At 33.5% G+C, this 12,464-nt stretch overlaps 2 protein-coding genes across 2 annotated transcripts; both read right to left on the bottom strand.

The window, feature by feature from the left end:
- Positions 1 to 1,219: 1,219 nt before the first annotated feature.
- scf (Calumenin B scf) lies at positions 1,220 to 10,232 on the bottom strand. Its single transcript, XM_076115990.1, has 7 exons — positions 10,097 to 10,232; positions 9,743 to 9,966; positions 6,026 to 6,185; positions 5,007 to 5,133; positions 4,533 to 4,654; positions 3,447 to 3,562; positions 1,220 to 2,657 (listed from the first exon to the last, which is right to left on the bottom strand). The coding sequence occupies exons 2-7, from the start codon at positions 9,958 to 9,960 to the stop codon at positions 2,432 to 2,434; spliced, it is 969 nt and encodes a 322-aa protein (XP_075972105.1). The 5' UTR covers positions 9,961 to 9,966; positions 10,097 to 10,232; the 3' UTR covers positions 1,220 to 2,431.
- A 788-nt stretch (positions 10,233 to 11,020) lies between these two features.
- Positions 11,021 to 12,401, bottom strand: LOC142974153 (uncharacterized). The gene has a single exon (XM_076116316.1). It carries the CDS (start codon positions 12,122 to 12,124, stop codon positions 11,162 to 11,164), a length of 963 nt encoding a protein of 320 aa, XP_075972431.1. The 5' UTR covers positions 12,125 to 12,401; the 3' UTR covers positions 11,021 to 11,161.
- Between the last annotated feature and the right edge of the window lie 63 nt (positions 12,402 to 12,464).

The following is a 12,464-nucleotide window of genomic DNA, read 5'->3' as shown; positions in this document are numbered from 1 at the left end:
AGTGAAATACTGTTATTTAATTTAAAATAACACAGATACTGTATTTTTTATTAAAAAAAATGTTTTTTTTGTAAAAATACTGTGTTTTTATTTAATGTATTTCGGTAACTATCCATCGTACAAACAAACCGAAAACTTTCTCAAATAGCCCGCGGTCTCCTGATTCCAAAGAACTAAACAAACTATAAACACAGTAACTTAAGTTACTGTGTTTACATTTACGACGGCAGTACATAGGTAGCTAATTTTGCTATAAACATAGTAACATTTAAATTACTTCAGATTCAGTTTTAATTTGTGTTGCACTAAATGGTAAAACCGAGTCGCAAAATCTTAGGCAATATTTTATTAAGCTGCTCATTAATATTCAAATCAAAAAGTTATTCTATAGGAAAAAATAACACATTATGTTAAGGCTAACTCATCATCACATTCGCTCCCCTCAAACAACCTAATTACGTGTAGCGGGGAAAGAAATACTTACATGTTGGAACTACGACAATAGTTTAAAGAAATGAATTATTGTAGATCCGTATGAGAAAAGATAAGTATATTATCTTTTTTGTTTGTATTTGTGAACATTGTTATACCTTGTACTGCTAAAACAGCGTTTTTATTGAGAAGATGTTTAAACTAGGAAAATTAAATGCTGCAAATAAAATAATCGGGAGTTCGCCTGACTGGTTTCGTCATACCGATCAATTAATTACCCGCCTACGGCATAACGCACGCCTGATGGAATCCTCGACAACTTTAAACAAGCAATCCAATGAGCATTTTAGTATTTTCTCATTAATGTATGGAAATTTTCGTTACAAGTTTCGGCTTGTTCCTGAACGGATGATTAAATTCCGACATGTTATTAACGCTCTGTTGGTACTGAACGATAATTCGATTTAAAACATGTAGACTGAAGTATAATTATTGTTTCAAGTGAACTTTTCATTATAACCATTTAACTCACATTCTGTGCTGATGAAGTTGCTAAATCATGGTTTATAGGGACATTTGTTTTGTGGGACTCGAAACTTTTTTTTGCTGCGCGATCCTATGACGTTCGTGGCGTAAGCATTTAACACACGCACTTAATACTTAGTCGATGAATAGCATTGACGCTTCTCTGATGAGTACATTGTTGACTTCATCGATCGGTTGTTGGTAGTCGATAGTGGTAGAGAAACGCGGTCCTGGAATATCAATACAGAATCAAAGTCAAAAATAAATTGAAAAATTATTTTATTTTGATTCAAATAAAGCGATATTATAACATTGTTATTAGATTATTGTACTTAATTGCGAGCTAGTTGAAGAATGAACACAATTTTGTTAGAATTTCTTCAATTATTGCTATAATGACACTAGCGAATTACAATGTTCTATCACTTTTTGTAAGTACCAATTGCTTGCACAGTAAAGGAAGCGTTACTCCAAAATGTTCACGTACAATTAATATGATCTGGTATAATTCAGAACATAATGCTGCAATAGCCATTTGCTATGTGGTACGTTTTAGCTGGCTATATTTTTTCTATTTGCGTCATCAAAGTCACATGAACAAAAGAAACCTTCCTTTACTCTTTTTCCTAAAAATATAAATCATATAAGTCTTATACAATAAATGCAAATATATAATATATTTAATATAAAATTTCTCATCCAATGAAACTCATGTTTATTCCAAAAACCATATAAAGCAATACAATTGCGTTATTATTAAATTGAAAACTTTGGTCTGTTTGTTAGAAACTAAGAAACTTAACACTAAGTTAAAAAATATTTCAGATAATGCCACGAGATTCTATTATGGCTAAAAAACACTTTTAAGAAAATATACTGAGCGTAAAAATGCATTTTAACAGATCAAAAATATTAAAATAATTAATTAATTAATCTTGTTAATCTGTGCTGGAGATGTTGCCAGCCTCAAAACAATTTTATCACATCTAATGTACTTAATTATTTATTACTCAAAAACACTGTTTGATGGATTTCTTAAAATACTAGCTGCTTAATGCTACGTATAATGAACTTTTTACATGATACACAATGAATGTTTACTTGCTTAGTACTCTTACTGGATGTGTGTATTAATTCAAATAACAATTATTATGACTTACACAACTTCCTATAGCTTAAGTCATCATAAGTTCTCTTATTGTCTCTAATATAGTAAAAGGAATGATAGCTGGTCCTAGTGTATATTTTATTTATGCAGCATTGAAAAGAATGATTCAAATGTACTTAGTGCTAATGATTTTATTTATAATATTTCTAGCTGCATCATCGCAATAGTATGCAAACTGCATATAACAATAATATAGTGGACTTTTTTTCCATAGAAAATATATTGTTACAAAGAGAAAGGAAATTGATTTTGGGTACAAAAGTCTATCTAATACAAACAATGTTCCTGAAAAATGTAGGCCTATTTTTAAAACTCATCGTGGCGTGCTAGCGCTTCACCAAAGTCAGTCGCTTGGGAACCTACGAATAGGTCATATTTGTCTAGAATTTCTGCTTTAGTAAGTTTTTCGTCGGCGTCAGTGTCGGCCTCGAACACTAAATGTCGGGCCTCTGCTTCAGCGTGGTCAAACTCTGGTGGTGCAATCCAGTCTTTTACTTCGTCGGCGTCCATGAAGCCGTCTTTGTTTGTGTCTCTGCAAATGATTATATACATAAATGATGTGGTTTCGGCCCTCGAAAAACAAGTTCTAATGCGCTTCTACTATATATTTAGTACAGCAGACAAAAATGTAACAGAATTAAATTTAGGGACGAAAATGTTTAGTATCCGAAGCATAAAAAATTGCGCAAAGTTAGTTATCAAACTTTGTCTGAACCGCCAAAGACTCGACTATCTTTATTGATTTAATAGTGTCAATGTCCTTTTAGTACGGTGCCGCAATAGTATCCAAACAGTGTCTCAATGTCATTTAAACTGGAACAACTTTATTTACGCACGCACCTTACTCGTTTATTGGAACAACAATAAACAGGGCAAAGGTGTATTCAATAGAATAGCAATTGGGCGATGAACTAAATACTGTTGCTACCCATGAATTACAATTGCCATGATTTGTTTCATGACATGTCTCAAACCAAAATAAGTATACCTGATTCCCGTTTCTGTAAGAGTCCCTTAATAAACCACGTGAGGATAAAATAGGGGACGGGCGTGAGTTTGTTTTTTTGACTGAATAATTATACGACACTTCAAACTGAAAATCCATACGTATACTGTAAAAATTATGTTGTCAATGAAAATTATGTAAGATTTTTTTTATTTATTGGTGTACCAAAATATACACTTGATTTTGTAATGAGGACGAGTTGCTTAGTCTAAGACTTCACTACATATAGGACACTAGGAAGGAGGTAGGGGGATAAAGAGTGACCAAAAACATTATGTGGTTCATAGACAAACCTAAATGAATATTAGTATTCACCTGTAACCGGCGAACTGTTCACGCTCTTGTTTGACCCAGTCGGGCTCCTCTTCGTCCTCACCATCTTCGGGCTTGTACATGTCTCCGATGTACTCGTCTATTGACACCTTGCCGTCCTGCAAATGGTACATTATTATTATATTTATTTTCAAAGATAGCGTACAATTTTCTAAGAAGATTTACATGTGGCGCTAACCGGATCCGGGGTGTGCAGAATCATTAGAACTGCGTATACTGCCATCTAGTGGCAGGTGTCAGTACTACCGCGGGTTGTCATAAGCTTACGGTGTGACTATGTGACCAAGGATGGAGTCTTGTAATGTGGATTTTTGTGTAAGAAACGAGCAAATAATAAATTGTATATATTTAGTAAAAAGCATGCATTATTAGGCAGTGATGATCTTTGTTAACATGAAATCTTTAATAAACCAATAAAGGAACCTGCAAGTTCCCTTTAAGTATCCTGATTTTTAAATGTTTCATAGATCTATTCTCGGAAGCAGTGCCAACAACTGTATCTAACTAAAACAATGCACAAATAGCCGAGCGTAATCAAACTCTCAGGATATTAACGCCTACGCATACTGGCCACAATGGTCCATTTCCTACGATTATTATCATCTACGAGAAAACTGATATTTAATCTTAACTAGTGGCAACAAAAGTCGGTGTCATTTTCGAAAAAAAATAAAACATTGAGGGCACCAGATATTTATAACTTAAGTATAAGTTAAGTTTCAACGTTCTCTAGGTAAGTTGCATAAAAACAAAACTATCTAAATGTTTGGGTAGAAGAATTTACACCTCGAGCGTTGTTAAAAAACGCAACATAGATACACCAGTGAAGAGAGCGTGTGTATAAATAAATATGTGCGATGATAGCATAGATTTGGGCCAAGAGGTGTTGAGTTCCGACGGTACAGAGGATGGCTATCCGACACCACGCGTCAGACGACACCTAGATTATGTGTCATTTTGAATATAGTGTTTATTGTTTATAGTATTTTATTAATGTATAGAATATAATATTGTATTTATAACAATATGGACCTGCATGTCTGATTTAAAGAATAAGTAAAATGCTACCTGATCCTGATCAATATCCTCCATGGTCTCCAGAACGACGACGTCTCTCATGTCGGAGTGATCTTCAGGGTGAAGGAAAGCGGCGAACTCAGTCCTGTTCAATGAGTCGTTCTGGTCAGCATCTGCAAAGACATTTCAAAAGTATAAAAATCTGTAATCCATTGGTAAGGATAAAATGTAGAGTTTGATCATTTTCTACTTATGAGGAAAATATACGATCAGTACAAACTCAAGTGGAGAAAGTTTCAAAAAGTGTTCTACTTAAAATTTCATTTTCAAAACACTACTCTAGCCATAGACAAAGATAAAGAAAAAAAGGTACTGTAAACCTTTACGCATAAATCGCGTATAAGAGAATTCACGATAGATAAAAATCAATAAAAGAGATTTTGCAAAAATATATGGTTTAAAAATCCTGCTTAAAGGATAAGCTAGAAATACTCTATAAATAGGATAATTCCTTTAGTTACTTACCAGCATACATCCACCTCCTTCTGTCTCTCTTCAAGAGGCTGGTGTAAGTGAAGCCTTCGCTGTTGGGCGTTTTCAGCTCTTTAGGGTCCATCTCATCCATGAATCCGTACACATTCTTTCTGTATGTCTGTAGAAGAAACAAGTATTACAATTAATTACGGAAATCTTGAAAACAATTTTATTTATGTATTTCTTTTATTTCACAGAAACTTTTCCTTGAAGTATTTTTAAGTTTCCAGTTACTGTAATAATAATGTTTATATTTCCAGTATTTGAGATTTACAGGATTGCGAACTATCCTATCTGAATTACAATAGACCGCAGCAACAAAATGAAGATCGTAGTACAGGCCCTATGTTTCATAAAATTCATAAATCACGAGCTTATAATTCAATGACATCTTTTAAACCAACATTTTCAATCATTATTCGTCTGTAGCGCTTATTAATATTTAACCGCGCGATATGGAATACTCATAAATGATAATGAGAATGGTCATATGGTTTGATATTCGTGAATTATTGATAACATGTGACATCATTCACTGGGATATAGGTCAGGTGGTCCAGTGGGGAACATTCGCGACTACCTTGCATATGTTTTAGAGGTCAACAGTTAGATCAGTGACCGACATACGACGTCGTTACTGAAACTTCTAGACTTTTAGGCGTTTGACATAAAACTTGCAAACTTGGCTAGGTTTCATATATTTTATTACTGTATGTGTATTCTATACTAATAAAAAGAGGAGGAATTTCTTCAAGACTGATGAGCAGGGCCACACTTTGTCTATTTGTAAAAATATGAAACAAGATCTTAAATCATTGAATGAAAACTTTGAACCCTGAATTGAATTTGAGGTCAAGCAATCGCAATTGATAAGACGACATATAAAAATATCATAAATATCCGCAAAATTATATTTAATCGTCATTGTTTGAACACTATAGAAAAATCCACAATTTCGCCCAACCGAGAACTCAAACTTCCATGTTGAAAACATAATGTGAAGAGCTTACCTCCCAAGGAATAAGTTCATCATTATTAGGATTGTGCTGCTTCCAATGTCTCTCAACATCTTCAGTGATATACCGCTTTTGTGTGTACTTGATCCAGTCTTTCAGTTCCACGAGCGACACAAACCCATCCTTGTCACCATCAATCTTGTCCACAATGATTCTAGAAACATCCATTGAATAACTGTTACAGCACGAGATAATGGGGTCACTGAACTGTGATACGAGGTTTTTATGAACGGTTGATTAATATTGAGTATGTTTGTGAATGCAGTTTAATCACCGCTTTTTCGTACACTGTACGATAAAATATATGAACTAGCGAACCCGGCAGACATTATTCTGCCTGAACTCGAAACCTAATTGCAGTTTTTTAACATCTTCAACAATAAAATAAGAGTTTAAATAATCTACATAATTCTTAACGTAATTATAACACTATATGACTAAAACTCCAATATATTATAGGTGTAGTAGTTTTTAAGTATGTACATCGGAACAGACAAACCAACTCTGTAGGGATTTGGTTTCATGAACTCCTGGTACAATAATACAAACAATGCAAAGACTTTTATTTATATATATATTTTTATTAATCTATAAATGTTTGAAACATTTTACGAAAGTTAAACTGGAAGATTGTTATCATTGGACATCTGTCAATTTATCTATTGGATAGACTGCCCAGTGCCCAGTACATATCAGTAACTGAAATTCTACTCTATGATAATGTATCTGTTCTATTTTTATTCACATAGATAATAATTTGAGATAATCACTTTTTTTTTAATAATAAAATAGTAACATAACATAATACTTCAATTAAGAGTTATACATAAAAAGTAAATATTAACTGAAGGCAACATTTGCTTGGTGGTAATGTCACTTTAATTACAGGCCATTGTTTGTAAAACATGCAATTCAAAGTCAAGAGTTTTGCAGCAAAACAAAGTCACAATTCACTTTACTGTTACATTTTCTAAGATTAATCAACCCATAAATAACCCAAATCTTTGGGAAATTGCCTCTTTAGAACAAGCATTCCGATCGGGAGTACCTAATTGTGAAAGGATCTTATTTACAGCATTGATAAAATTGTTCCTGTCTGTTTACATCGAAATTAAAAATAATGCTTCTTATGAAAAGAAAATTATTGAAATCATTAATTAGAACAAATATAAAACGTAATTCAAATATTATATCTCAAGAATAATGAACATCCAATAGTCAAAACTCAACTTAAGTCAACAGTACAACACATTTTTTTTAAGGATGCAATAAGAGGCAAATATGTTTTCAGAATTTTTATACACATTTCAATTACCAATACCATGTTCATTAAAATTGTTCACATAATCAAATTCCATTATCATTAAACAGTAAGCAAAACGTCACAGTATAACACATGACTGTGTACACAGATGTTATCTGCTAGTTAAACTAACCCACATAGAGTGTGGGTGAGATCATTGACACAAGATTATCTTATGAGGGAAATTGGAAGTTAACATGTTCTAGAAGTTTGATATAAAGAGTTTTATTACTTTATATGACCTACTTGAATATAGTTATGAAGAATTTAACTTACAAATCAGGCTTTATCAAAGCTTAACATAGACGCTTAATTGAGTTGAACAACTATGAAACTAGTTTTACCATCCATTCAATAAATAAATACATAAAGTCTAATCTAAGCAAATAAAATAAATTTCAAGTAGGTGGCTCTGAAGCTTTTTATGAGGGGCGGTAACGACAAATAGTAAATAAGGAATTAAAATTGGTTCCTATTTTATAACTATTACGTATAAATTTATCCTCCTGCCTACCAGGGTACCTTTTTTTGGAGTATGCTGTTGAAATTTTAGTATAACGTTGACAATAGGATATAATATACAGGAAAAATAGTAAAAAAATTCCTTCATGGGGAAAATCGGTTTTTCCCTATGTCCTTTATGTAGGACAAAGTGACTATATTACTATGTGATTTATGTAGGACATAGACTAGTTTTAAGGTAAACAATGGGTTTTGGATAGGAATATAACACAAATTAAACATGTTTTTAATAGTCAGAATTGTATGTCCGTCTCACAAAGTTGAAAATAAAACAAAGGAAAACTTATTTCAAACAAAACTATCAGAATTAAACTTTTCTCATCTTCAACAATTCTTAATATCTTATTAGTCGTTAATTAGGAACATAATTAACGGATCAATCAAGTTTCATTAATACCTTTACCAATATACTACTCTATGTTTTGGTGGAAATCGAAAAAACTATTCTTGTTTGGCGTGAAACAAAAATATCCGCACATTTTTTTGCAAAAGAAAGTGTTTTTTTTTTTATGACATCCACTCTTTCTACATCACGACTGTTTTTCTCCATGAAAAAAATATGCAGCAGCTTTTGTACGGCTTTCTCTCTCCCTCTTGTGTTTAGACTCCATTTCCTCGTACTCATCGTCATCCTCATAGTCGTCATCTCTTACTTCATTATCCGAAATAAGCTAAATCCAACTTATATTAGCTCAGCTGAATGACATTTCTCTAATCCGCACCCTTTTCAACCTGAACAATGCGATAATGCAGCCATGCATTTACCACGGCAAGGTCAAAAAGCTATGGCATTGTCTGATATAGCCACAAATATGTTGAAATATGTACTTATGTACTTCATAAAGTACATCAGAAGTCTTACTACTAAAACTTTTATTGTCTACATTTGTCCTCTGCAAAGGACATAAAACAAAAAATCATGGTGTATTGAATATTTTATAAAATTATATCAAACTACCAGTGCACTTCATCATTGTATAGTTTTAATTAATTAATTATCGCATAAAATCCAATAAGAACCAACATTTCAGTAAGATTCAAATCGATTAACGTACCACTGTGGGTACCCACCGACACACGTCCATCTTCCGTCGCCATTACGCAAAAAGGGAACCACACAGCAATTGACATTTACCTATATTTAGTAACCTAGATATTCGATAGATGTCACCATCTAAATCTTTTGGGACTACCAGTTTAAAAAGCGGCAAAATATTTTTTTGAAATTTATCCGGTCTTATGTCCTGTTTGTAGTACAGATGTAGGCAGGAGGATAAAGTAAAGTTGGTAAACTATTCTGTGAAAGTGGTGCTGGAATTTATTATGACTTTTAAAAAAGGGGCAGTATTCCATAAAAGTTTGAACACCTATGCACCATAAGAACCTTAGGACTATGCAAACCACAAATGCATTTATACCTGTCTGTTTAAAAAACTATTTTACTAAAGCTGAGGCAATTACCTAAAAGTATTGTATCTACATGAAGATTGAAAAGCAACAATTAGCTAATGCTAATCTTATTAGTAATGTTTATTTTTATATTAATTACTATTAAGTCATACTCAATTACAACTTTACATAGAAATTTATTATGGCATCATAAAAAAGTTAATTATTTTGCAGCAAGTCCAGCATGAAGTAGTAAAAATTACATTTAGTCATATTGTAAATTAAAATGATTATGTACTACAACATAGTTATTTGATGGGAACAGTTAAAAAAGAGAATTTAGGGCATCTGCATACTGCTCTAATACAAGTAAAGGTCTTTTGGCTGATTACTTTAGAACTTTTGAGGTCTACATGATCATATGATAAATAAAATTAATATATTTTATATAATCTACTAAAAGTTACAGTATAAATAATAAAATTTCTATAACTTACCCTAGTCTCCTCTTACTTTCTTCAGGGGGCAGTTGATCGAATGTTTTTGCCTGATCCTCCCCTAAAAACGCATCGTGATCATACTGCTTATTATGATGTTCATTTTTGAAATGCTCAGCCTCAGAAAGTCTGTCCATAAGCCGCCTCGTCTCATCAGGCGTCGGAACTCCAGCAAATACAGCCGAAATGGCTAAAGCCACGAACAACGACCTCAGCATTTTGATCTAAAATAACAATATCGCGTCGTAAAACCGGCGTCCTCAGAAATACAGAATGAAGTCACTAGGTATCCGCTTTCAATTAAATATTGGCATTAATTAAAGCTCACTCCATTCGTACGAGTCAAATACGTACCCGTTGGAATCGGCCACGTCAACACTTCCACGTAAACTTCCTCGTTCCCGAATAGATGAGATGAAACAATCGGGATGAAATCAGATCGTCAATGAACCCGGGGCGAACGCCGATTACTTGTGTTGCCACTCGCCAACTATATTTTTTAGAGATTATACCAAAACAGTAAAAGTTACCTATTTCATTATTTTAAATTTGCCGGACTTTCCTATAAAACGGAACCAGCTAAAATCCTAAAGAATAAGACAGCGTATAATTTACAAATGATATATAATGATAAACGTATAAAAACATACTAAATTTCTACGTAGTTATATTAAAGCCTATATGTACTAGTGTTATTATTGTTAAATATTGTCATCAACAACTAACTTTTGTTTACCATTTTATACCTTTTATTATTCATTATTTACAAGAATATATTTTTGACCATTGCATCGAGTATACCTACCCAGGATTATAAAATCGGCCAAAAAGTGTATTTTGTATGGCTGTTGGCAATACTGACAAGTACAAAATGTCAAACTGACATTGGAGCTTTGTCAACAATCACGCAATGTTGCCATGGTGTGCCATGCCGGACTTCGTAGCTATCCTACGTCTTTATCCAATCCATTGTTATTATTATCTACTTATTATTATGTACGTCCATAAAACGAATTGGCATATTATATACCTACATATTCAGCAATACGTTTGTATGGAATTTTCTGAACGTTACAGGCAAATAGTTTTAGATATAGGTAGGTATATTTAGTTGTCTTAGGTTTTCGGAGTGGAAAACGTAGATCCCTCCTAACGATAACATTTCCTTACTCTATAGAGAGCTACAAATTTTGTTCAATGTTGATCGAAGTTGTTCGAATTACTCAGATACATTCCATCTAAATAAAAAATGTTTCTTAGTACATTCAATCATTTATGTTTATTGCATCATTATTATAACTGTTTAACAACAAAATTTGATTTACTTTTAAGTGATTCTCTTCACTTGTTGTGCACGTAGATAATAATTAAGATCGGATTATTAAGATTAATAACAGTAGGTATAATTCAGGAAACATCTCATACATCATCATCTTGAGGCACAATTTCGGGAGGATTAATGGCATTTCTCAACATTATTATGTCATCCATGTTCAAGTCGATGCCCATCGTTCCTACTACGTCATCTATTCCGATAGTGCCGTCATTACTGATGTCCACTTCTTTAATGAGGTAGTCTAACTGTTTCTGTGGCATTTTGTTACCCATTTTGCCTACTACTTCTCTAAAGTATTCACGATCCATAGATCCTGTTTTATCCGGGTCCAACAGTTGCAGAGCTTGACGAAGTTCTTCTTCAACGTTAAAATCTCTTTGCCTAAGCGTAACCATTTTCAGAAACTGTTCATATGTGATATGTCCTTTTGGATGGGGTGGCCTGACAACGAATGCAATCAATTCCTCAAGTTGCTCAGGTGTGTAAGTCATGAGAAGGAGACATTTTAGCATATAAATCAATTCTTTTTGCGTAATATAACCATCTATTTCTGTATAAGCAGGCGTATAAGTTTGATATAGTTCCCAAAGCTGTTCTACTTCAGCTACTTGGTCTGGTCGTAGCTCGAAGGGCTCTCGCAAAAGTTCTTTGGAGTCAGAGAAATCAAAAGGAGCGGCTGGATCTGGTGGCGGTTCTTCAACATAGCCCTCTTCTTCTTCAACTACTTCTTCCACGGGTGCTTCTTCCTTCTTTTGTTCTTGCTCTTCGCCTTCGAGACCCTCACCCATAAGTTCTTCTCCTTCCCCCATAACCCTTTCTTCGCCCTCGGTTTCTGTTTGCTCCCCCTCAGTTTGTTCACCTCCGACATGTTCACCTTCCACATGCTCACCTTCAACTCCTTCACCTTCTACTTTCTCTCCTTCACCCACTTCTGTTCCTTCCTTTGTATCTTCAGCTGTTTTTGATTCATCAGCATCCCCCGCTTCAGGAACATTATCACCTTCAGTTGTCTCAGTTTCTGTACCTGGAGGCACTTCGTCTGCCATGGTTGTTATTTACTGTTGGTATACCCGATCTATTTTAAAATTAAACTGTAAAATTATCTTCACATCGAGGCCTATTAAATTTTGTTCGGAGTATAGTAATCAAGTTATCTGTTATTTTGTCATATAAGCTGAGGCTTTCTAAAGAAATCAAATCTAAAATGTCTACAAACTCCTCAAAAAGATTATTTTTAACATGGTCACTTAATAAAGCAAACATTTATAAAATTTATAAAATCATTACACTTATACAATCCGTCAACGCAGTTTTGTCATCATGGTTTCGTGTTTTGTCATTATTTCTAACACCGTATAGGTTCATAAGTTTTCCTGAAAAAAGTAC

The sequence above is a fragment of the Anticarsia gemmatalis genome, chromosome 7 (genome assembly GCF_050436995.1).
Source record: "Anticarsia gemmatalis isolate Benzon Research Colony breed Stoneville strain chromosome 7, ilAntGemm2 primary, whole genome shotgun sequence".
NCBI classification, from domain to species: Eukaryota; Metazoa; Arthropoda; class Insecta; order Lepidoptera; family Erebidae; genus Anticarsia; species Anticarsia gemmatalis.
The sequence above is the reverse complement of the archived record's forward strand: the minus strand, read 5'-3'. Positions and strand labels throughout refer to the sequence as shown.